The sequence below is a fragment of the Prosopis cineraria genome, unplaced genomic scaffold, assembly GCF_029017545.1.
Source record: "Prosopis cineraria cultivar Desert tree isolate PC_DT_omini unplaced genomic scaffold, ASM2901754v1 PC1, whole genome shotgun sequence".
Classification (NCBI taxonomy): Eukaryota; Viridiplantae; Streptophyta; class Magnoliopsida; order Fabales; family Fabaceae; genus Prosopis; species Prosopis cineraria.
The window spans coordinates 48315113-48339582 of record NW_026555332.1 but is presented as its reverse complement, the minus strand read 5'-3'; the positions used below and the strand labels follow the sequence as shown (position 1 = coordinate 48339582).

General features: G+C 36.1%; 4 protein-coding genes across 5 annotated transcripts; 1 reads left to right on the top strand and 3 right to left on the bottom strand.

Moving 5' to 3' along the window:
* The first annotated feature begins 147 nt into the window (after nt 1–147).
* LOC129321976 (pentatricopeptide repeat-containing protein At2g36240) lies at nt 148–2232 on the top strand. Its single transcript, XM_054968006.1, has one exon. It carries the CDS (start codon nt 215–217, stop codon nt 1649–1651), a length of 1437 nt encoding a protein of 478 aa, XP_054823981.1. The 5' UTR covers nt 148–214; the 3' UTR covers nt 1652–2232.
* A 553-nt stretch (nt 2233–2785) lies between these two features.
* Nucleotides 2786–5283, bottom strand: LOC129321985 (cytochrome b-c1 complex subunit 9, mitochondrial). The gene is made up of 3 exons (XM_054968015.1): nt 5056–5283; nt 4388–4435; nt 2786–3082 (listed from the first exon to the last, which is right to left on the bottom strand). The coding sequence occupies exons 1-3, from the start codon at nt 5173–5175 to the stop codon at nt 3032–3034; spliced, it is 219 nt and encodes a 72-aa protein (XP_054823990.1). The 5' UTR covers nt 5176–5283; the 3' UTR covers nt 2786–3031.
* An 11135-nt stretch (nt 5284–16418) lies between these two features.
* LOC129294469 (protein ABSCISIC ACID-INSENSITIVE 5) lies at nt 16419–19040 on the bottom strand. The gene is made up of 5 exons (XM_054932873.1): nt 18620–19040; nt 17167–18005; nt 17020–17091; nt 16903–16932; nt 16419–16799 (listed from the first exon to the last, which is right to left on the bottom strand). The coding sequence occupies exons 2-5, from the start codon at nt 17983–17985 to the stop codon at nt 16692–16694; spliced, it is 1029 nt and encodes a 342-aa protein (XP_054788848.1). The 5' UTR covers nt 17986–18005; nt 18620–19040; the 3' UTR covers nt 16419–16691.
* A 778-nt stretch (nt 19041–19818) lies between these two features.
* Nucleotides 19819–23404, bottom strand: LOC129307791 (uncharacterized). Of its 2 annotated transcripts, XM_054948812.1 has the most exons (6): nt 23214–23404; nt 23061–23114; nt 22012–22274; nt 21708–21919; nt 21259–21523; nt 19819–20364 (listed from the first exon to the last, which is right to left on the bottom strand). In XM_054948812.1, the coding sequence occupies exons 3-6, from the start codon at nt 22270–22272 to the stop codon at nt 20071–20073; spliced, it is 1032 nt and encodes a 343-aa protein (XP_054804787.1). In that variant the 5' UTR covers nt 22273–22274; nt 23061–23114; nt 23214–23404; the 3' UTR covers nt 19819–20070. The 2 variants fall into 2 exon arrangements, with proteins under 2 accessions (XP_054804787.1, XP_054804708.1); XM_054948733.1 differs by having other exon boundaries at nt 23061–23404.
* Nucleotides 23405–24470: the final 1066 nt, after the last annotated feature.

The window sequence follows — 24470 nt, the reverse complement described above, 5'->3', positions numbered from 1 at the left end:
ATCCCCTGTCCCTTTCTACAGATGTGTTTTCCTTTGATTTTCACAACGAGATTATCTTCTCAAATTGTGTTTCATTTTTTCGGCGCGGGACATGAAAGCGAAGGGAGAAGGTGAGAAGGTTTTTACCCAAAAAGAAAAAAGAAAAAGAAAAGCAAAAGGAGGGCAAGCAAAAACCTGATCTTGACGTTCAGGCTAACAGAAAACCTGACCAAAAATGGCCTTGAAGCGGTTCCTGAGGCCCATTGCTAAACCATCCCCCTCATCGTCATCACTGCCCCTTTCTCCGATCCCCAACCCTCCGCCTCCGGCCCCACCTGATACTTCTCTCCCCCCACTTCCTACTCTAACTCTCTCTCCCGATCCCCACTATCATCACCTCCTTCACTTCGTTAAGACCCATCTTGCTCCTCCTTTCACAGCCGACAGCCTTCTCCACTTCCTCAAATCCAAGCTCCATCACCATCCTAGCTTCACCATCTATGACTTTCATATCTTCAATTGGGCATCCACGATTGACTCCTATCGCCACAACCACTCCACTTTCGAATGGATGGCTCGTACTCTCGCTGTTACCAACCGTCTGGTTGAACTCCGAGCTCTTCTCCAATTCATGGCTTCCAATCCTTGCCCCTGCTCCGACGGTATTTTCTCTTGCTCTCGAACCGAATCCATATTCCAGTTTGTGATTAACGCGTTTTGTAAAGCTCGGAAACTGGAGGATGCTGTTTTCGCTTTTGATTGTATGCGGAGATTGATTGATGGGAAGCCTAATGTGGTTATTTGTAATTGCTTGATCCATGGATTTGTAAAATGCGGAAGGCACGATAGAGCGTTGGAATTTTATGATAAAATGCTTAGAGATAGGGTCAAGCCTGATGTGTTTACTTTTAATATTTTGATCAGTAGTTATTGTCGAATTTCACAGTTTGGATTGGCTTTGGAGTTGTTTAAGGAGATGAGAGAAAAGGGGTGCAATCCCAATGTGGTTACTTTTAATACTTTGATTAAGGGGCTCTTCAGGGAGCGGAAGATTGAAGAAGGGATTGAGATGGCCTACGAGATGATTGAATTGGGGTGTCAGCTTTCAAGTGTAACATGTGAGATTTTGGTTGATGGACTTTGTAAGGAAGGTCAGGTTTTGCGAGCATGTGAAATATTGGCAGACTTGTCTAGCAAGAGACTTTTGCCCAATGGATACGATTATTTTGTTTTGGTGGAAACTCTTTGCGGCAAAGGGAATGTCGTTCGGGCATTGGAGCTTATTTATGAACTGTGGAACCAAGGAAATGCCCCGGGCTTGATTGCTTGCACTACATTAATTGACGGTTTAAGGAGCTTGGGGAAGACTGAAGAAGTATTTAGATTGTCAGAAAAGATGCTTAAAGAGGATATAGTTCTCGATATTGTGACTTTCAATTCTGTTCTTCGGGATACTTGTAATATGCGAAGAACAGCTGATGCAAATAAGTTGAGATTGCTGGCTTCAACAAAGGGTTTAAAACCAGATGGCATGACCTATAGAATTTTAGTTTCAGGGTATGCACGAGAGGGAAATCAAAAGGAGGGAGAGTCAGTGTTAAATGAAATGTTGGATAGGGGATTTATATCTGATCTTGCTACATATAATAAATTGATGTATGGTTTTCTCTAATTGGATATGTTCTAAACCCGGGAAGGTTTACAAAATTGATTAGTGAAATTATACAGACAATGTAACATTTAATTGGTCGTCAATTAAGACTTATTTAAACTTGATGCGAAGATGACTGAGAAACTCTCTAGCTGGACATAAGAATTGTCATATATTGAAGACAGGTGGAGGATCTAGTTTTGCACAAAGATAATGTGGAAATTGCCATGGAAGATGACAATTCTCCTAAATTCTGTGACTTTTTCCCGCTTTATGAATGGTGAATTTTCCTAATTTATGCAAAACCCGTGGGGATAAATTGGGATTAATTCTGGTTTCCACTTCCTCTTTATGGGTTACTACCAGATGCCATTTCGTTTAACCTTCAAGAATCATAGTCAGCTGCTTTGAAGCTGCAAGATTATGAGTAGTGTTGTTTTGTTGTTTCTGCTGGGCATATGTCCACTCTTCTACTAAACCAGAAGTTTTTAAATTCATTTTTTCTTCTCTGTTAAGAAGTTTTCTATATCTCATGTATAATTTTTTGAGACTGTGTGGGTCAATTGCACTCAGATGACTGTCCATATGTAGCGTTGTCAGTAGTTTCATGGTGAGTTTTTTAATCCTTGTAGGAGCTTCAGAGAATGAGAGTCCTGAGAACCAGAAAGTGAGTTTGAGATAGAATAAAAAGAAGGGGGTGATTGATGGAAAAATTTATTTCTTCTCTATTTCGCATTTTATTATGTTCTATTTTTCCAGTGAGAGTCAAAGATATCATTACTGTTACAAGTTTTCTATGAATAGGTATAGGTGAACCTTTTTTTAACATTGCTCGAAGCTTTGAAATGATGGTGACATGTTATCAATGCTGTTTTCTGATTTTTATTGAAAAAACTATAGCAACTTAAGCTGCGCATTGCAAACGAGAGAACTGTTTCTCTCTATTACAGCCGGTTAAATTTTAATCTGTGCGAGCTTGTCTTCCAAGTTTTACGAATCAAATTTGTGGTGAGAAAAAATAAAACAAAGCTTTCAATTTCGACACTCCCCCAAACTCGAATGAGGAATCTTGTCCGGCACGCATCTCACTAGGCATTCCATACGCTTTTCACTTTTCAATGCCGCTTTTCTCGCACCATTTGGAACTCGCGAGCGTCAAAAACGGAGTGCCAGTGTTAAGGAAAATAACAGTTAGGATAAACTACATCAACGCTTCCGAGCAAATCGTTTAAGCAAATGATGCTTGTTCCTCATCTTGTATATCCAACAATCAATGCAATTATGCTTGTGAGTATCATCTGACACTTATTACAAAAATGGTGAAATCGGCATCTAGTCCATCAGGTTCACTCCAAATGTCCAAAAGTATGAACCTTAAAGACAGCAAACAAATCCAACGAGTTACTCTTCCGATTGCCTTTGCCCCAACACAGGAATGTCTTCATATCGTTTCTGGACAAGAATAAAATAGAATTAACTTTGGATGGTCGCCGTCAGAAAAATCAACAGCACAACAGTATTAGAAATCTTAAAATTTATGCGTGGTAAATGGGGAACACTAATTTGTCCTGCTAACACATTAGATGGGCAATGGAAATTTAAAAGGGGCATATACATGGAACTCTATTTATGATGAGAAAGCCATGTAATAAGTGCAGCACAGAACAAATTTCGTCAGTCTAACCATTCCAATTTCCTCCTTCCCTATCAAACATCGGAAGTCTCATCAAATAGTGCTTACTGATCACCAGATCCTCTTTTGTCCTCATCTCAAGTTATTCTCTCCTTTAGGCTATATTTGGTTATAGTAAATAGGGAAAAGAGGAAATTGGCTATGTATTTAGGCCCCAAAAAGAAACGTGAAAAGCCACCAACATGGCAATATGCATGAAACAGAGGGAAACTGAAGTGATGATTCACAACTTGCTCCCATGGAATTTTCTGAACAATCAGGACAATTGAAGAATTAAGGAAAGATAGCTGTCACTCTGTCAGCTGTCTCAAATTTTGTGCATGTCAGAGAAAAGGTACTCATTTTTCTCCCCTCAGGTAGAGCAATGGAGAGCTCAACCTCCAAAGTGGCCCAACTCTCCTCCTAGTAATGGATTTAAGTAAAATACATGTAAATTAATTTTTTTTAATTACCACAAAAATAAAACTTGGTTGATTCATAGATGGAGGGTCACAACTGCCCAAGAGATCGAGCTCTTCACATGAAAATCCTTTTCTCTTTGTTTTTTTTTTCTTTTGGAAAGTAAGGCCACCAGGGCATGTGTCAAATTTGCATCAATTTCAAAATTATATGTATTAACAAGTATTCGTAAACTGTGAGACATTGGAGCCCGTTCCAAAATCCAGTGAGAAAAATGGCTACTTGCAAACATCATTAAGTTGTTGACTAGCATCATGATCTAGGCATGTAGGCAAGTTAAAAAGAGGCAGTATCATGGATCCTATTGGCCACACAATCCAGGAAACTCAACAACGTAGTAATTAAGAAGTTTCAATGGGAAAAGAATTCATAACACAAACAGAAAAGGCAGATATGAATGAAAACATCGCATTCCTAGTCCTAGCACATAAAGACCAACAAGAATGGATTCAATATGAGCAATTGAGCATCATTTTGATCAAAGAAATCAAATGACATTTCGCAAAAAAATAAACAAATCATTCTCACAAGGTAAGCACTGTCAAATTGATACTCAAAGTCAAAAGATTTAATATCTAATATTAAGAGTGAAGCAAATTTGTTACCCCAACATTATTGTACTCCCATAGCTTGTGAACCCCATAATCCACAGCCTGCACCCAGTAACAGATCTCATAATTATTCTTATCGTGAATAAACAAAGTAACAAATATCGTGAAAAGTATTAAGCCCTCTTTGGAACAGAGTGATGGATTTCAAAACATTGCACTCCTGATAACCGAGAGGCACAACAGACCTAATAAGCATGCTCTCCAAGAGGACTAGTTAAGATCACAAAACACAGTTGAATATTCTTACATCCATACTAAACCACACCAACCTCCCCCAACACCTCGATTATGAGAGTTGGGGTATTACTTATGCGTACTTCCTATCGAAACACATCGGTAGCATATTTGAAACTGTGTCCATAATCAACCGCGATCGAAACATGATAATAAAAACGTATCTTTTCCGAACCCGCATTCTTCGAAGTTTCTTCAAACAAACAGGAATCGGATCATTCGTATAAAGAATCCTAACAGCTGAAGAATTAATCGGTTTCCGGGAAGGAACAAAATAATTCCAATCTCAGCTTGCCACTATACAAAAAAATGCACCTAATGCTTAAAAAATTCCTTGAAGATACAAAACAAAGAAAACTGCAACACAACTAAAGACGCTCCGATTGCATTCGACGAGCAAGAGCGTTAAATAAAAACTGGGGACACACCCGTTCTCCGAGGAAGGCACCAGCGATAATGAAGGTAACATAAACGGAGTTGCGGCGCATGACGACTTTGTAAAGGCCTTCAAGAAGGCCTCCTCTACTCCTTCTAGCCGCTGAATCCATGGATGATTGATTAGCTTCGTTGAATTTTTCTGGTTAACCACTGATCGTGTCTGCGCTCTCCCCAGGGTTACAGATCTCGCCCGCTTCTCCGCTCTGCCCCAATGTTGTGGGGTAGGCTGCAAACGCTAGCGGACCGTAGGCTAACCATCCGGTTCGCTCGAACCGGACAATGGTGGTGGTCAGCGAATCATCGCGAATGATGTTCCGGTTTTTTTTTCCCCCGGGTAATGTTTTCTTTCTTTAAATTTTTAACAATTTTAAATTGATCATGCCACAGGGTAACTTTTTTACATGTCTTTTTTCTTGGCCAAACGTTGTTACATGTCTTGAATCATTAATGAAAAATATTTGATCGATAACCTTAACTTTTAGATACCTTCTCCCTCAAATCTCGCCAATTACATGAAAAGTATCGTTAAATTCATAGTAATAAGATAATATTGGTTAAATTGATAGGTTTGATCAGATTGACTCGGTATCTCTCGATTATATCGAGATGGGTCTTGTCCCAACTTAAAAATAATTAGTATGGGACGGGATGAAAAAGGAGTTTGAAATGAGACGGGACACAGGATTACTATCGAGACGTCCCGTCCCGTCCTGTCCCGAATATTATATATATTATCTCTCATTTTAAATATATTAATTATATTAATATAATTTATACTTATATTAATTATAACAATTATAATTTTAATACTTGTAATTCTTATTTAAAACTAAATTTTTTTATATTGATAATTTTAATGACATGGAGTAAACATGACGATATCTTTCTTTATAATATACTAATTATATTAATATAATTTATTCTTATATTTATCTATTTAATAGCTTTTATTTACAACGTATTTCTTACTCTATTTTCAGAAGAGTAATTAGTTTAGTACATCTCCACTAAAATAGAAGAACAATGATTTGATATTGTGCTTGACTTGTCTATTGTTGCTACTTTTATAGCATAAAGATAACTTATATTTGCTATTATAATGTGTAGTTGTGATTAATATAATTCAATAATTGACTTTAAATTGTTGTGTTTTATGTACTTGTATTATTTTGATTTTAAATTTAATAAATTATATGATTTAAAATTTATTATCTAAATCTTTTTCTAATATTATCTCATTTATCGAGACAACGGGACGTCCCGATCTTGTCTTGGTCCCGTCCTACCTAATGGGATGGGATAACTTTCGAAACGGGACGAGACATAGGATTAAAATTTAGTCCCGATCTTTTTTTTTGGGACATGACACGAGACAAGGGTGTCTCAGTCCCATCCCGTCTCGTGAACACCTCTAAACTAAACTATATATATATATGAAATTTTAAATGTTACTCTAACTTTGTTTTTCGTTTGGCCAATTTACCAAATTTATAAATAACAAGATACACGGTAAAATAGAAAGTTGACTAAATATGTTTTAGGACCAATTCAACCACCATGCTCTTTCGGAATGTGCTCTTGCTCTGGTTGAATTATTTTGGGGTCACAAAAGAGAAGCCGTTATTGTAATTTTGCAAATACTTCTCATTTGTTTTTGAACCATGCTTTCCTTTAATTTTGATCCACACGAGATATTATCATGCCTGTGAAATCAGCTGATAACTGGATTACATTTTTTGTGTGGAGAACAGCAAAGATGTTGTACGTGAATTCTTTATTGTTTGGACTAAATATAAAACATTGTTTAAATAAATTATAAGATTAATTGAGCTAAGTAATTAAAGCGTCAGACTCAATATAAATAAAAAAGATTGGCCCCAAAAATCTATAAAGGCCATAACAAGTAAACATGTTGAAATCCTGTCAGTTATAAATATTAGACTATTGGCACGAAGGCACGATCCTAAGTAATGTCGAAATTTATGCCCAAATAATTCGGTGAAATGGGCTGGTTATCAAAATGGAGAGATCGTGCCATAAATTTTATAAGATTTTTGATTCTTCGGCAAAACATGCTAAGTTCCAAGAAAAAGGCTTCCACTATTCTGATATTATAAATAGAAAGAAAAAAAATACAAAAGAGGCTAGTCAATATTTTATCAAGACTCACACATTTTACATTCGTTGCCCTTTTCAATTCTTAATTTTTAGTCTGTAATTTCTTACACTTCAATAAAATCATACACTTGTTCTATCAAAGCCTTATATCTTTTTATATTTGAGTGAACTATGGCAAGGGAACTCGGGACCCTTTTTGTTATCTATTTAGATTCAACGTCTTTGACACGTTTAATATTTATTGTTCAACCATAAATATTTATATAATTTTTTATTTTAAAAATTACAACAAACAATATAATGATTCAGAGGTTTGAGTTACTGAAGTTATCTCCTAGCGTTAGTAGTTCAGGCGTCCTATTATGAACGTTGCTGAATGTTAATTGAATTTGTCTGGCTAATGGATGTATTTCAAATGACTGAATTTGTACTCTCGGACGCCATATGCGTGCAGCTCGCTTTTGTTGAGGTGGGGTAAATTAAAGGGAAAATGATAATAAATTTTTTTAAACAATATAAATAATAATATGGTCTTTTTCAATGTCATAATTTTATTAAAGTTTTTAGAGATTTTTATATCAATAAATTTTTAATTTGAAAAGATCATTTTATGTTTATTGATAAGTTATGATTTCTTATTTAATTCTTGCTATTTTTTAAATAAAAGTTATCATTCTTTAAATAAAAATTGTGATCATTGCTTATCATTTTGAGAATTTGTTTTTCTTTAACTAAAATTATATTTGACAAGTTGTGATTTTTTATTTAACTCTTACAATTCATATAATAAAAGTTGATATTGCTTAACAAAAGTTGTGACTATGGCTTGCTTTTCAATAACAGAAATTACACTTGATAAGTTTTAATTTCTTATCTAATTTTTGTAATTAACATAATAAAAATTGTTATTCCTTAAACAAAAATTGTGATTGGAGCTTGTTATTTTTAATGAGGATAAAATAATTTTTCACTTTAAAATTTATTGATATAAAAATTCTTAGAGATTTAATAAAATTATGACATTTTAAAAAATTAAATTATCATTTATATAATTCAAAAATTTTTATTGTCATTTTACCTAAATTAAATTTGACCATCTTCTCCAATTTTCATGTAGGCTGGTCGTCCAATCAAGTCTGAATAAATTGGTGCTGATGAAGAAGGCTCTGGACAGAGACGTATATTTAGTGCAACGGAGCCTAGGGCCGAGATTCCCAACCTGAATACTAATTTTTTTTTTTTTTGGAAGCCAGACACTTCAAGCATTGGCTTGGCGGTGACAATAAAAGGCTTCCCTTTCCAGTTTCTAAAAATGTCATGTTGGTGGATTTCACTTCAGTGCCACTATTAGATAATAATGCTCTTAGTTAACAGTGCCATAGCCTAAAAAATGACACCTCAAATTTCACACAAGAAAATAAATGCGTCGGTCGTAGACGAGGGGTAATCAGCAACAAATCTTAGATTAATAGTGAAGTTTTGAACTCAATCAAGTTATTCTATTACTAACAGGCATTCTTCAGGAAAGTGTGACTCTAATATGTAATCACTGTTAAAACTATATGCTCTTGGTTATTATTTTGTAGTTCTCGTGACTAAAGCATTCTGGCTCAGTAGTTGCTTCACAATTTAGGGGGAAAAAAAATCATATAGTTTAACATAAGATTGCTTAATTTAGCGAGCTCTTTGGGAAGGAAATGGAATCACCGCAGTGGCGAGTAAGTTGTTGGCTGGCAAATCAAGGACTTGTTCATCAAATCATATACTTGAGAAAATACAAAAAGTAACAGAATGGTTTTCACACGAGGTCAAGATTAATTATCCAATCCTCCACAGGAATAGGCACAGCTAAATGCTCTTGAAAAATGGAAAATCAATACGTGTCTTGCACTGTCAATACACGAGCAGTGCTCTTTTTGCCTCTTGTACCAGAGCTGCTCGTGCCGTCATAATCCCACTGGGCACAAAAGGAGCATCAAAAGCAGAGCAATTTATCCAATCCTTCGACAGCTCTTCTTGACCCCACATCTTAGGAATCCAAACCTTTCCTGCCACTTCACCTCTGTGACGCTTCAGCCTCTCGCGTATACTGTCCTCTGCCTCGATTTATTTAGAGCTGGTGAGTCCGGCTTCTGAATTTCAATATCCTCTTCACTGAAGAGACAGGTTTTTGAAGCATATGGGTTTTGTGTATCACCTTCATCATTGTCATCCAAGCTGCAGGTGCTCCTAAAGGAGCCTTTTTGCTCAATATTATCGTCCTCTGTTAGATGGGGTTTCTTCAATTTCAATGGTTGATGGGTTATCTGGTTATTAAAGTTAGTTTTTTTTTTTGGGGGGTGGCAGAGAGGTTTTTCATTCCATTCAGAGCAGAGCAGGGGAAGAAGTAAGAATCTACAAGTGGTGTTGATGTTGTATCCTTTGATGAATTGATGGTTGTGTACTGGGCATGGAATTGACGGCGAAGAATGGAGGGCAATTTATTTACACATCGCCTGCAAAGATTCTTTTTTGTGTGGTAAATGAGAAAATTATGTGTCTAGTCGGAGATGGGGTTTCAATGTATGGCTTAGTCCCAACCTCTTGACGATCCTTGTTGTAATCACGATGTCTACCTCCCAATTGTTTACTTGATGTTTATAAATAATCATCCCATTTCCATGAGATATAGAAGGAAAAAGCATGTGGCATAGTTACTTTAGAAGGGTCATTAATTTTATTTGTAGGTATAAATATGTTGGCGACGCCTTGACAAAAATATGAGACATGAGAGGCGGATGGTCTTGCAACTGCATTATCTAAAAATGTAAATATGATGTTGAATTATTACACAGTGGCCTTCAGCTCATTCTCTTCATTACAAAAGTACAGTCGGAGCCGGAGGGTGTGGTAGGGCCAAGCTTTGATGAAACTGCCTGCTTGGCCATGCAATTAGCCATTCCGCTGCAGTAGTCCTCTCCACAGGGTAGTGACTAGTCTTAATGGCAGAGTCAAGATCTAAAATTAAATATGCAAGATAATTTAATTTAAAAGTTAATATTTTTTTAAAATAATAATAATAATAGAATTAAAATTATAACAACATAAGTAGATTAATTATCATTTTTTTAAAAATATATTAAACATGTTAATATGATCTTTTATATAAGTTCTTTTTCATATTTTATTTTAATTATTAAAATATTATATATTTAATAAGCTTTTGAACTTAAATATTCTTTATTTAATTTAAAAGGTGTAAAATATTAAAAGTAGGAGATATAAAGTTGTGAAATTTACACAACCTTGGTACTTTTTAAAGTGAGGGGGGTACGTTTGTTCCTAGGGTGGCTTAGCGACTGACTTGTCTCCTCTATCATCTCATTTCTATGATTTTAGAGATTCCAATCCTTTTAAGTCACTGTTTATATTCAAGTGGACAGCGATAAATAGCGGCTGGCGATTCCCTACACAAATCAAATTCATCATCCTCATTATTCAGATATAATTTTCTACATCAACATCCACCTCTCATTCCTTCAAAAATCTACCAGATGAATCTTTGGCTTTCCAAATAATCAGTTATAACTACAATTCAACGTCACATTTAGATTTCCAAAAATGCAGTTACAACACACTTGTGAGCTAAATTCTAATGATAATTTGACGCAAATAATGTTATTTTATTTGATAAACTATTTACCATACTAATATGAAAACTCATATTCCTCGACTTACCAGGAAAGCGTATATAAATATGGCATCATCTGGGTACATTTGTTTTTTTTTTTTTGTTAATTTTAAGTTTTTGGATGCATATAGACACTGATAATTCATAAATTATTTTCGCTTTTTTATTTTTATCTTACATCATTTTTTATTCGATAAATTAGATATGGGTCATATGGATATTGGATGTAGACTGTGAAATGGAGTAATTTTTTTTTTTAATTTGGATTTCACCCGCCTTTAATTTTAGATGATTTTTTCCTCGATGAACAAGTTTAGATGATTAATGTCTATAGTAAATTTTTTGAACATATGAACGCATAATTGTAATTTGCAATTATAAAAAAAAAAAATCTCGGTGCAATGGATCCCTTAAATAACGTTGTTCTTGACTTCTTGAAGGGTTAAGTGTGATAAAATTTCATCAAAATAAAAGATTATCGCTTTCACTTAAAAGAAGCACTAATCTCAGAATTATATTATCGGACGCTGCATCTACTCTAGGGGTTCCTCTACATCAAGCGACATGCCCAGAAATGATGCCCCAGGAGCTCTCCGAGCGTTTTCCCTCTTTCAGATGATGCATCAAGATATTTGTTAATAACAGCGACGAACCACTTGTTCTCAAATTCCATTACATATTACGGACTTGATGGTCCAAGTGAAACGAATTCATGAATAGTCATAGTTGGTACGCTTTTATGGGGAGGAATAAGTTGGACACAACAAAACTGGCTCACCTTATTCAAAGCTATGCACAAACTAGGGAGTTAAACAAAGGGAAATAGTTGCATGCTCAGCTTAGTGCTCATCCACCATACACGTTCCTTACAAATCACTTAGCAACATGTACTTGAGAAGTGGAGAACTTGGTTACACCATGAAACTGTTCGATAAAATGCCACAAAGAAATGTGAATGGTTTCTTGGACGGCCAAAAATCAAAGGTTTGGAGAGGCTCTTAATACTTTTTGTCTAATGATGAGAAATTCTGAAGAAGCGCCGACACAGTTTGCTTTTTTGAGTGTCCTTCAGGCTTATATCTCTCATGAGTCGATTAAGCTTCGGACAGAATTGCATAGTCTCGCTAGGAAATGTAGTTTTAGTGACAAACTATTTGTGGGGAGTAATTTGGCAGACGTGCACTTCAATGCACGAGGCTTGTGAGGTTTTTCATGAGATGCCTTGCAAGGATTAGGTGCTGTGGACTTCTTTGATTGATGGGTATGTGAAAAATGGAATTGCGAGGAAGCTTTAATAGCTTATGAGAAAATGGTCATCAATGATATTGTGATTGATCATGTGCTTTGTAGCACTTTGAGTGATTGCAGTGCACTAAAGTTTTTTGATCTTGGGAAGTCCCTCCACTCAACGATTGTGAAGTTGGGATTTGAATTGGATACTATTCTAGTAAATGGTCTCATAGATATGAAATCAAAGTCTCGAGACATGGAAAGTGCTTTGAATATCTTCCAAACTGATTCACATTATTGGAATATAGTGTCATGTACTGCTCTAATTGATGGATACGTTGAGATGGACCAAATCGAAGATGCTTTAAGTACTTTTGTTGACTTGCGGAGGCAGGGAATTGAACCTAATGAATTTATTTTCTCTAACTTAGTGAAGGCCTATGCTAACTAAGCAGCACTAGAACAAGGAATCCAGCTTCATGGGCAAGTTGTCAAATTTAACTTTGATAGAGACCTTTATATGTTGCTTTAACTCTTGTTGACATGTATGGAAAATGTGGGTTGTTTGATCACTCAGCTCAAGCACAGATCGAGAACCTAAGTAATATAGCATAGAATTCATTGTTGGGAGCTTTTGCACAACATGGTTTGGGAAGAAATGCCATTGAAACTTTTAACCGAATGATCGACAAAGGGGTTAAACCAAATGCAATAACATTTGAGAGTCTTTTAACAGGATGTAGTTATACAATAATGGTAGAAGAATGATTGAACATCTTTTGTTCCATGGACAAGATTTATGGGGTGATGCCTAGAGAAGAACATTATAATCGTGTTATTGATCTACTTAGTCGAGTTGGAAAGCTTAAAGAAGCTGAAGATTTTACAAATAACATGTTGTTGGGCCAAATGCTTTTGGATGGTGTTCTTTTCTTGGGGCTTGCATGGTGATAAGGAAAGGGGCAAACTTGGAGCAGAAAAAGTGATGAAGCTTGAACCCAAAAATAGTGGAACTCAGGTTGCTGCCAAATATTTATGCTAAGGAAGGACAGTAGTGGAACTCATTTCTCGAATGGTTCGTGCTCCTTTGGGGACTACTGGTTATGCCTGAAGGCTTGATGGATGGCTTGTGAGGGATGTGATGCTAACAATTAGGAATACACTTCCTTTGATTGTTTACTTTGCTATTGGAAAGAGGAGAAAATGTCCGTGCTGGTTATGTCTTGTAAAATCTACTCCTGGCAAGAAGTATTGAAGTATCTTTCTCCCATGGCATTCGAAGGCATTTGGTTGGTTGCCATATTCCATGAATGGAGCAATAGAAACACTTGATGAGCAATAATGACCACTCGTTATTCGTTGATCATCACGAAAACACAACAAACAAGTGAGTATAATTCATTTAAAACTTTAGATGGTACTGTTTTAGCTATTTCATTTCATATAGATTTCAAGTTAGAGATACATGAGACCATAGTCAACTGGATTAGGTTGGAGAAATCAAGAGGCCATTGGTGAAGGAAAAATGAAATGAAAATGAAACTGGCCATGTTGTAAGGTAAATAATGATATCTCAAAGCCATCGATAAACACCATAAGTAGAAAATAGCAATCACCACACATCAAAACTAGAAAATAGCATAATTGAAGCAAAAATTAAAAACAAGTCAAAAAAAAAATCACACAAATTCAAGATAAAACCATGCACATATTGAACAAAAATCAGTAGGTAACTTTATCATGCACAAATCGAACAACGTACCATTGTATTCTTTGCTAGCAGCAGCACCTCATTCTTGTTAGCTTCCAACACAACCAAGAATTCCAGGTTCTTTAACAGATCATCGACATTGATCTCTTGAAACCGATTCTCTACGATGTCTGCACTGGCCTCGTGGTCTCATAGCTTGCCAGTGTTAATTGGTTATGTGATGATTAGTTTCAAGCAAACAAGGATAGAGGTGTATCAAGCAGCTAATTCCAAAGAAATCATTAGCGATGGAATCTGATTTTGGCATTTCCCATGGAATTAGATTGTTTGAGAATCTTGATTTAGGCTACCAAACATGCTCAAATGTAGAGTCCATTTCCAGGATTAGATTTCTTATATATTAAATGAGGCCTTGGAGATTTATACAATGCTCTCAAATGGATGAATTACAAATTTTTGCAAATCTAACTAAAATACTCTCACACGTCATATCTATATAATTTAAAATATAAAGTATGCATTTCACAATATAAAAATATTTAAATTTTTAAAGCCAGGTTGGCCAAAAGCTGATAAACTATTGAAAGTAAAGTAAATTAAATTTGTAATTTTCAATCCAAAACAAAATTGGAAATAAAGATATTAAGAAAATATATATTTATAACATATCTTTTCTCTCTCTCACATGACGTTGTTGGATAGCAACTTATAGGGGTATTTAGCTTGGATCCATCCCTATTGGTCTGTATCATCTCGATATGCTTGTCCTGGCCCGAAAATAATTAGGACGGGATTTTGCGGGATGGGACAGGAAAAGAATTTCGGATGGGATGGGACATGTGATTACTATTGGGACGTCTCGTCCCATCCCAAATATTATATATACATTATTTTTTATTTTAAATATATTAATTATATTAATATAATTTATATTTATATTAATTATATCAATTATAATTTTAATATTTACAATTCTTATTTAAAACTAAAATTTTTTATATTGATAATTTTAATGACATTGAGTAAACATGACAATATCTTTATTTATAATATATTAATTATATTAATATAATTTATTTATATATCTATTTATTTAATAATTTTTATTTATAACGTATTTCTTGCTTTATTTTTAGAAAAATAATTAGCTTAGTACATCTTCACTAAAATAGAAGAACAATAATTTGATGTTGTGCTTGACTTACCTGTTATTGCTACTCTTATAGCCTAAAAATCACTTGTATTTGCTATTATAATGTGAAGTTGTGATTAATGCAATTCAATAATTGACTTTAAATTGTTGTGATTTATATACTTGTGTTGTTTTGATTTTAAACTTAATAAATTATATGATTTAAAATGTTAATAAACGTTATTATCTATATCTTTCTTCGATATTATCCGATTTATCAGAATGGCGGGACATCCTGATCCTGTCCCGGTCTCGTCCTAACTCCTAATGGGACGGGATGACTTTCAGAATGGGATAGAATACGAGACCAAAATTTAATTCTAATTTTTTTTTAAGATGAGATATAGGACAAGAGTGTCTTGATTTCATTTTGTGAAAACCCCTAGCAACTTAAGGCTGGAGGTGGATTTTGCCCTTTCCTGAATTAGTTGTGGGTGATGAGCGCGTTTTCTATCGCCACTGTGTACTCTAGACTTGGCCGGCGGCAGATCCTGCGAAAAGTTTCTTTCTTGCCTTTTTTTTTTTTTTTTAACGGTTGCGAAAAGCTTCTATATTTCTCCTTCCTTTCCTTCCTTCCTTTTGCCCTCCCACGAGAATGAGAGAGTTGGAAACATGCATGGGATGGGACACTAATCAATAGAGTAATCATCATTATGCAATGAAAATGAGGAAGCTGATTAGACCTATGTTATGCAATGAAATAAGCCCCATATGCTTCACTTGAAGAATAAATTATACTCCCTCTATTTTAAATTAAAATATATTTTTAAGTAAAATCTCACATATTAACAAAATTTATTAAATATATTTTATAACTTTATTTTTTTACTTTAAAAATATAAACTTTTAAAAATATTTTTCATTTAATATTTTATTAATAAAAGAATATTAAAAAAAGAAATTATGTGGGAAGAGTTGAAAAGTATTATTAATAAAATTTTATTTTTATTAAAATATCATATATTTTAAGATGTTAAATTTTTTTAAAAAATATTTTATAATTTAAGACTGATTACTATCCTAAAAAATATATATGGCAGAAAAGAGACAGGCGCAAGCCAACAAGTGCCTCAGAAAAATGAATTATTATAAATGCCGCTAACCTCTCCGTTAATCGTTGCCATCTTCTCTTTAGTTTGAATTTCATACTTCCTATCAGCTTTAATTAAAAAAAAATCATCATTTTAATGACTTCTAACACAAGATCAAAATCAAACACGTTAAAAGCAACATTTTCGGAACTTATTTTTGGAACCCCATCGGACAAAAGAATTGGTTCCTTCATTTATAATTAAGGCCGAATTCCATTACAATTTCTAAAATGTTATGTTCTTTGTCAAAAGTATAATAATTGAACAATAAAAATCCGTGAATTGAGGGCACTAGAATTTTTTAATTAATTATTTCATGACATATATTGATGACTAGATCAAAGCATTGAAAATATGTCATTCACCATTATATGTTTATCATACAATACTTGTCCACGGTTGACCTGAATACTGATATCGAATATATATACATGTGTGTGTGTGTGTGTATATATATAATTAATGGTTGCCATGCAGCTTCTTCACAAATGACAACTTTTTTTTATCTTACGCATCCGGTATCTTAGACAGATCATCTTTCAGGTACAACAATGATTCAGGCTAGTCTAGATTCGCCCATGGTCAAGCACCTAAGAGGGTGCGAGAGCTGGCGATCACAAATGACAACTTTGGTTCCTTCTCAGAGCTCTCAATTTGTGTTGTGCCTTTTGAGATTTGGTCTGACCCTTCCTCGAGTCGTTATTCTTCAGTTCCTCCAGACACTGCATCAGGACACCAAATGATCATTTGTTAATTTACGCTCATCAAATAAAACATTAGTTTACTTTTCTTCTCCATTTTAATCACCATCCATTCATTAATTACCTGCCGCTTTCTTCTCCTCTCGAGCTCAACCTGAAGAAGAAGACGTAAATAAAACCAGTCGTCGCTTTCAGTCACCGGAAACAAAAAAGAAAAATTGAAATGAATATTTAAAATTACCAGAGCAAGTTTGAGCTGGGCATTCTCATTCCTTAGCTGGTTCAGTTCTGCTTCCAACTCGACGGTGTATGCCTGCAAAAACAAAATTATCAACATGCCATCAAAATATTTCTTCAACCAATGTATTGATTCAGAAATGAAGGACACCTGTTTTCTGGCTCTGGACCTTGCTGCTGATTCTCTGTTCTTAATCATCCTTCTCTGTCTCCTCTCCACTAACTTCTCCACTGGTCCCTCCATGATCCTCTTTCTTCCTCTCACCATCCCCATCTCCATCCCGTACTGTCCTCCGCCGGCGTTCTCCCTCGCCGCCATCCCATCCGATGATGACACAGGGCTCACCGGCGCCACACCGTACCCACCGCCACCGTAGCAGACCCCAGGAGGAGGATACCCGGAAGCATCCCTCTTGCCATTTCCGGCGTATCCGATGAAAGTCGGTCCCGTTGCGGGTTTGTTATGAGGGTACAGCCCGTACTGAGCGGGCATAGGATTTGGTTCCCGAACTACCCCTGCTTTAATCAAGAAATCCTCCAGAGTCATCTCCCCGTAAGTGGGCTGGCGTGGGGCAGACTCGGAATTCCGAACGTTGTTGTTAGCATCACCATTGTTGTAGGTGGTCTGGTTGTGTATCTCAGACCAGACTTGGTCGACTGTTTTTCTAGAGAGTGGAGTTGGAATGGTGAGAGAGCCCTGGCGAGACAGGCTTGGCTGCTTTCTTGCGCCTTTGTCATCGGAATTGCTGTTGTTGATGGTTTGGTTTTCTTCCACGTTCCAGATGCTACTGAGAAACTCGTCCATGTTCATGGACCCGAAATTCTTGCCTTCTTCGCATAGCCTGTGCTGGAACTCGTCAAGTGTGAGAGCATATATTGAAGACTGTCTTCCAAGAGATGACATTGCTTGGTTTTTTAGTGTTTGGTCTGACTTTAATGACGAGTCCACTTCCCCCTCTGCCACCACCATTTCTTTCTTCTTGCTTGGTCCTGCTCAACCAAGATGGAACAAGTTTAACACCTAGGCTATGCTTACTTCTGTTTCATTTCTTTTAACAGCTATATAGCCTCTCTTAGATTATTTTTTTGAGAATGATACCATCTGCTACGGTTGATGACAAGTTAAAGATATACAGTTGATCTCTTTAATTAATTCCTGATTTAGTCACATGGATCCCCCGTTTGATCCCTGGTTATAAGTATTCTATAGCTTATTTGCTTAATTCGACACCATTGCAAGGAAATGATTGTTCTTTCTGTGGACGACCTAAGAGAAGAAATATAAATATATACGAGTAAGGTGCATTTCTCTAATAAGGTGAAAGAAATTTGATTGATCTGAAATATCAAAAAGCAGCCAAGAAAAAGGATTCTTTATCCAACTCCCAAATTCGCCCCTAAGTTCCCTCACACAACCACCCTAAAATTCTAATTCTCATTCAGATTTAAAAAGAAAGAAGCCGAAATATTTCGAAAGCCTATGCTGTTTACGTCAAGCACCAAGCCCAAAAACAAAACCTTGTGGCCACCCGCAAAAAACATCCCAAGATATGGGATCAAATGCCAACACTAAAAACCTAAGCAGCAGAGAAAAGGATGTATACCTGGGAACTCAAGTTCTGCTCAAATGCTAAATTGCTAAAACGTTAATCTCGATCAAACTAAGCCCTTGTACAAGTTTTTAAGATAAGGTCGACCTACAAGCTGCAGCATCGAAAACGAGACCAAGAGGCAAGAGAAGAGGAGAAGAAAAAGGAAGGTTGTGTCCCAGTTTAAACTGAGAATTCACACATACTATTCAGCGCATGTTGGAACAAATACACACAAATGGAAGAGTTGGCTAATCTGCTAAGCTCTGCAGATTTGTGACCACCTTCCTCTGTCATTCGCTCACAATTTAACAAATATTTATTTTTTAAAAATGCCAAAATGCCGAAACACAGACTAGAGAGCGTCTTCTGTACAAAGCAAAATTCAAACGCCAGCATGGCGAGCTTGCCACGTATAGGACAGGTGTCCCCGTCGCAACATCGTTTGGGGTATCCTCTGTTTCGTGCTCAACACGTACTCCTTTACTTTCTCCGTCTTCAAGCCGAAACGCCCGCCTCCATCTTCGAGACGGGATCGCCTAGTATTGGGCTTTGTTCATAAGCTCACAACGTATACTTTGTGACTCGAAATTCATCAACATTTCAACATCAAAAAGAAAAAAGAAATTGGTTACTGTAATCCCTTTGAGGCAGAAGAATGGGCTGTGCTCGAATCACTCAGACTAACTTGGAAAAAAGGTTTCAGAAAATTATCCTGAATCAGATTCTAAACTTCTAGTGGATCTGATACATGAAACAACAAGGGATATGAACAAGTGCTGCTTGGCTTTTGTTGAAACCAACAGATTGCTCCAACTTAATTGGAATGTTCACATTAGGAAAATTCCATGCGACTAGAACAGTGTAGCTGATATGTTTGCAAAAAAGGGACTTTAATCTACTAGCTGTTTTGATTCAACTCCCTTTTCCTGTAGGAATTTAGTGCACAATGAGCGTTTTGGATCTCAATCCCCTCTGCCTTTTTAATTATGTATTTAGGGCCTAGCCTTTCTCTGATATAAAAAGAAAAAAGAAATTCATCAACACGTTCCTTTGAAGTGTTTTCACGCCTTTTTAATGCAGTTGAGCAAAGAATGGAATGCTTGGTCACACATGAGTTAGGATATTGTAACATGCTTACTTTCCAGGCAGTTCATATTGTGTCACATTCTAAATTCATAATTAAGAGTGAAAAAAAAATTACAAGTTTAAAGTGAAAAAATTGATCAATTTTGTGAGACAACCTGATTCAAAAGTGATTCCGAGGTGTGGATGTCTAAGAATGCCTCTAAATATATGCGGGGTAAGGACGTAAAAATTTAAGATAAACAAATGCTGCCCGAACATCTCTCAAAACAGGAACAATTAATGATACAGATCAAATTGATCAGAAAGTTCAAAATCTCCATAATAGAGACAGCAAATACATAGGGAGCTGATCCAATATCGTCTCGCGGAGTTACAGCCTAATTCCCCTGTAGCAGTGACTGAATGATAGTGTCGCTCATCCCGTCAGCATGGGGGAACATATGACCAGCACCTGGAAGCTCGTGATAGTGAATCCACGGAAGGTTTTGTGCAATGTAACGTTGCAGAGTAACAGGCACCAGCAAATCTTCATCTCCTTGCCATAGATGGACAGAACCCTTACCAGTCTGGAATGGGTTTTCCAGATCCAGAGGACTAAATTCCCATGTCCCAAATCCAATATTCAGGTCGCGATGTAGGGATTCATATTCTCCCTGCTGCCTCACTTGCGCCTGTGCGAAGCAACATTGTAAGAAGCATTATGAATCTCTCTTGAGGAGAGGTTGGGGTTGATGTCAATATTTCTAGAGCAAAGAAATCTTGCTAGATGTCACAAAATAAAACATTTAAGTTGAAGCTTAAACAACCAAAAGAAAAATCTACGCAAAAAACAAATATAATGAGGTTAGATCAGAAAGTCAGTTCCAATTAATTAAACAAATCCTGAACGAACAAAGTCTCACTAATAGTTTCTTTCCGACAGAATGACACTCCAAAAGATGGTACCCTCCAAAAGCAAAGCTATTGAAGTTAAAACTGCAATTACATGTCAGATGGTAAAACCAATAAATAGGCATAATCAAGCATTATCATTCGCACATAATTGCCAGGTCATCTTGCTTTAAAATTCCAACATATTACATAGAGGTCAACTTAAATTTGGAAACACAACTATCAAGGCAAAGGATTCATGAAATTTATCAATAGTAGGAAATCTATAGAAGGGAAGGGAAGGGAAAATTAATATAATACAAGACAATAATATTACGTAAACAGATTCACATGCATGCTATGCCAAATCCTCCACAGCACTTCTCCAGTTTAATTAGTGAACACAACCAGTGAGAATTGTTCCCAGTTAACCTCATGCAGCACTCAATAGTTGGAGAAAGGGATTTTCAATGGCTAAACATCATAGCGTGTATTTTACACTGACTTTGTAGAGTTGGACCAGTTGGTACCCGTTGTGATATTTAGCAAAACAGTTGCCCACAAATTTCAAGAGTTGCCTCAATCTATACAACATCCATTATGAGCTACGACTCACTGGTCTGTAACCTCCTTTTATTCAATAGCATTCCCAACAAAGCCACAGTTATGGTAACCATTTAAGATTGGATACGTACCATATAACTCATTCTATGTTGCATCTTAGGCATAAGTTCTTTGTCTTGACGGGAAAGAACATCTTGACTATGAGCAATTACACTACTTGATGGAAACCATGTTTGGGTGTTCCACCAATAAGTTAGCCAAGGGATGTAGTGAGAAACACGTTGTGTCCATTGGTCTTGTGGTTTTTGTTGGTAATAGGCTTCCTTAGTCAAGTTTGCAGGGAGACCAGACCACCAGTAGTTGACAACTGGGGCAATGAGCACCGCACCTGCCAGCCTGTCAACATTTGCAAAAAAATTATTAATGTATGAGGGGCTGACAACAAAATATCATACCAATAGCATATACAGGCAAGCATGTAGATGCAAACATGACAGAAAAAAATGCTAAATGGAAATAGTCACATTTATTTAGGACCTTTAATGCCATCACAATAACATAAAATTAGATTTAAACATACCTATGAGGTATGTACTTAAGGCAGCTCCAAATAACCTGTCCTCCCATTGAAAAACCAATTACATAAAATTTGGACCCTAATCCCAACTGATCAGCTAACTCTTCTATATCTAAGGCTAGGCTCTTCCAAGTTCGATTTGGATCAGGATCACTTTCTCCATAACCAGGTCTGTCGAAAGATACAATATAGACCCCCACTTCTTCAGTAATTTTCTGGGAAAAACCAACATTGACAAAATATTAGAGTGCCATAAAAACATAGTGCTACAAAAACAACACACTCAAATTGTAAAATAAATAATTACCGGTGATAACCTTTCAGCAATAACAGCATCATGCCTGCATGAGTCAAAACCATGGACATAGATAATTTTATAATTGGCTGCATCTTTTGGGGTACCATACTCACGGTAAGCCAAATGCCTTCCATCTCTAAGTTTGATTCTGGGTGATGTCACAGGTGGTCCATTAGAAGAGCCACATGTTTTGGGAGGAGGAGGCTGAATAGCCTGAAATGCCCATGCTAGAAATCCAATAAACGACACTGCAAGAGCTGCCTTAAGCATTCCTGAGATATCGTAGTGTTAGAATTTAGAGCTGGAAAATAGCAATTCAAAAGAAAAAATGCCACGTGTCTCATAAGTTCCAAGTTTCTATCAAATAAAGCTTAGGATATGCTATACAGCCACTGAAAAAGTGTGAGATGATTCAGAGACAATAAATGATCCCAAAGGGGATACAACGGAATTGGGCAATAGCCACGTCCAGAACATTTCTAACCTTCCTAGTTTCTTGATGTAAAATGGAAGACAGTTCAACTTATGAAATTAAAAACACCAATCTATCCCAGTGCTTACAAGTACAGGACCTTTGACTGGTTACTGCTAATAAGGGAAGACCAGGGAAGTTCTTGTTCATGGTTTTCTTGTCCAAAATTCCATTACTGACTCTAATCAGCAACGGTTTAAAAAAAGGGAAAACACGCACATAACGTGACACGAAGGCTTCCTTGTGGTGGGATTCACATAAAAACTTATTTAACCAACAGCATCTGGAGCAGAAAACATCAATTTCCAATATGAGCGGGATAAATTCTTCAGGCTTTCCAGCAAGGCAGCCATAAAGAAGCCTTAGTCAAGTGAAGTTCTTATGTCTCTAAGATTCAAATTTACGGCCCGAGTTTAGAAATTGAATCATTGTATATGCTTATTCTACAACCAGAACAACTAAAATAAAACCTAGAGCGTTGATACAGATAATCACAGAAATCACAGTGAAGTGTTTCGATTCAAACGAGGCGAATCGAGAACTTGAGCTAGAAAGATCAAATGAAAAGAAGAGAGAGAATGGGCACCTGGAGGAAGCAGAGATGAGGTGCTTTTGTTGAGTCTTCTGGTGTGAGCCCTGGCTGAAGCCGCAGATATTTTTCGGCTCACTCCGGCAGCCATTTTTTGCCACTGCTATACCGGCCGAGGGGATCGCCAAAGTTTCGCAGATTTATCCGAAGATATGAACACAGAAAACGGAGAGATCAGACTGTGACCCGTCTGGAGCGGGATGCGTTGGCCACACTGGCAAGGAACGAGAAGCCCTTTGTGATCAATTCGTGGTTGAGGTCAACAATCACTGATTTAAAATTGTCTAGGATCTCCACTTCATACATCACCAAAGCGTTCTCTCGCCGCACTTGCAATTGGATTTGGATATCCCAACATGAGATTTTATTATTTCTTTTTTATCAATAAAATTTTAGAGGAGTTTGGCGTCACCAAAACAAACATATGTTTCCAAGTTTTACAAAATTAGTTATAAATCGTTTTTTCAGTAAGATTTGATTACACAGTCTTATAAATTATATCTCAACTTATTTATCAATTGAATCAATCTGGATTATTTACTAACGTGAGATTTTAATCTGAACATTTTATTTTTATGTAAAAGATATTATAAATTCACGATAGCGTTATTGCACAAACTTTTTATATCACCATATTTTATATTTATGTTAAACAAGAACTTTGGACCATATAACATCGGTAAGCTTTTGCGTGTTTTCTCTGAGGTATCGGCAGCACCAGAGCTTTTGTGTGTTTTATTGCATAAACTGATGTTAAATCTCAAACAACCATAATTTGCAATACCATTACTATTTAATCAATAATTGGCTGTTGTTATCATTTTGTAAAGTCATCAAATAAATGTTTGTTCAGTTATAATCATAATATAGTTATTAACATCCCAGTCTTGTCGACAGCCCATCGCCATCATCAATATAAATATAACCCTACATCTGCCTTTTTTCTGTTTTGGCCTCAACTCTTTTCTTAATTTTCTATTTTCATTTATTTTTTCGTATCTGACAAGAACTGCATTTAATTAATTTTTTTGAATTTGACTGATGTTTTTTCGCAACTTGATTTTACAAATCAATTAAATACACCCAATCACCAACTCATTAATGAAGTGGGTTATTCCATTTTTGTCAATGGTAGTTCCATCAGCCTATTGTTTTGTTAGACTTAATTTGCTTTTTCCTCCATTGTTTACAGGTCTTTGCTCACACTTTTCATAAAAATAAATAAATAACATTTTTCTTATCAACTAGGACAACGACTAGCCAGAGTCTAATGAAAAAATTACAAAAGCCCAAGCAGAAACTAAAAGCAGGTTAATGAATTAGGACGCCTGACGTGATGGCTGTTCAACTTTCCCTCTTACTCCAGCATTCGGAAGGCGCCCATAACTAGTCAGTGGAGTTATATAC

What these genes read in the sequence shown, in the direction of transcription:
- LOC129321976 (XM_054968006.1), top strand. Translation starts at nt 215, where the DNA reads ATGGCCTTGAAGCGGTTCCTGAGGCCCATTGCTAAACCATCCCCCTCA.
- LOC129321985 (XM_054968015.1), bottom strand. Translation starts at nt 5,175, where the DNA reads ATGGATTCAGCGGCTAGAAGGAGTAGAGGAGGCCTTCTTGAAGGCCTT. An exon ending in GTGCCTTCCTCGGAGAACGG is followed by an intron (nt 4,436 to 5,055) that starts GTGTGTCCCCAG and finishes TACTGGGTGCAG; the next exon opens with GCTGTGGATTATGGGGTTCA. An exon ending in GGGAGTACAATAATGTTGGG is followed by an intron (nt 3,083 to 4,387) that starts GTAACAAATTTG and finishes ATTCTTGTCCAG; the next exon opens with AAACGATATGAAGACATTCC.
- LOC129294469 (XM_054932873.1), bottom strand. Translation starts at nt 17,985, where the DNA reads ATGGTGGTGGCAGAGGGGGAAGTGGACTCGTCATTAAAGTCAGACCAA. An exon ending in GGTCCAGAGCCAGAAAACAG is followed by an intron (nt 17,092 to 17,166) that starts GTGTCCTTCATT and finishes TTGTTTTTGCAG; the next exon opens with GCATACACCGTCGAGTTGGA. An exon ending in CCCAGCTCAAACTTGCTCTG is followed by an intron (nt 16,933 to 17,019) that starts GTAATTTTAAAT and finishes CTTCTTCTTCAG; the next exon opens with GTTGAGCTCGAGAGGAGAAG.
- LOC129307791 (XM_054948733.1), bottom strand. Translation starts at nt 23,154, where the DNA reads ATGGCTGCCGGAGTGAGCCGAAAAATATCTGCGGCTTCAGCCAGGGCT. An exon ending in CTTAAGTACATACCTCATAG is followed by an intron (nt 21,524 to 21,707) that starts GTATGTTTAAAT and finishes AAATGTTGACAG; the next exon opens with GCTGGCAGGTGCGGTGCTCA. An exon ending in AACATAGAATGAGTTATATG is followed by an intron (nt 20,365 to 21,258) that starts GTACGTATCCAA and finishes TGCTTCGCACAG; the next exon opens with GCGCAAGTGAGGCAGCAGGG.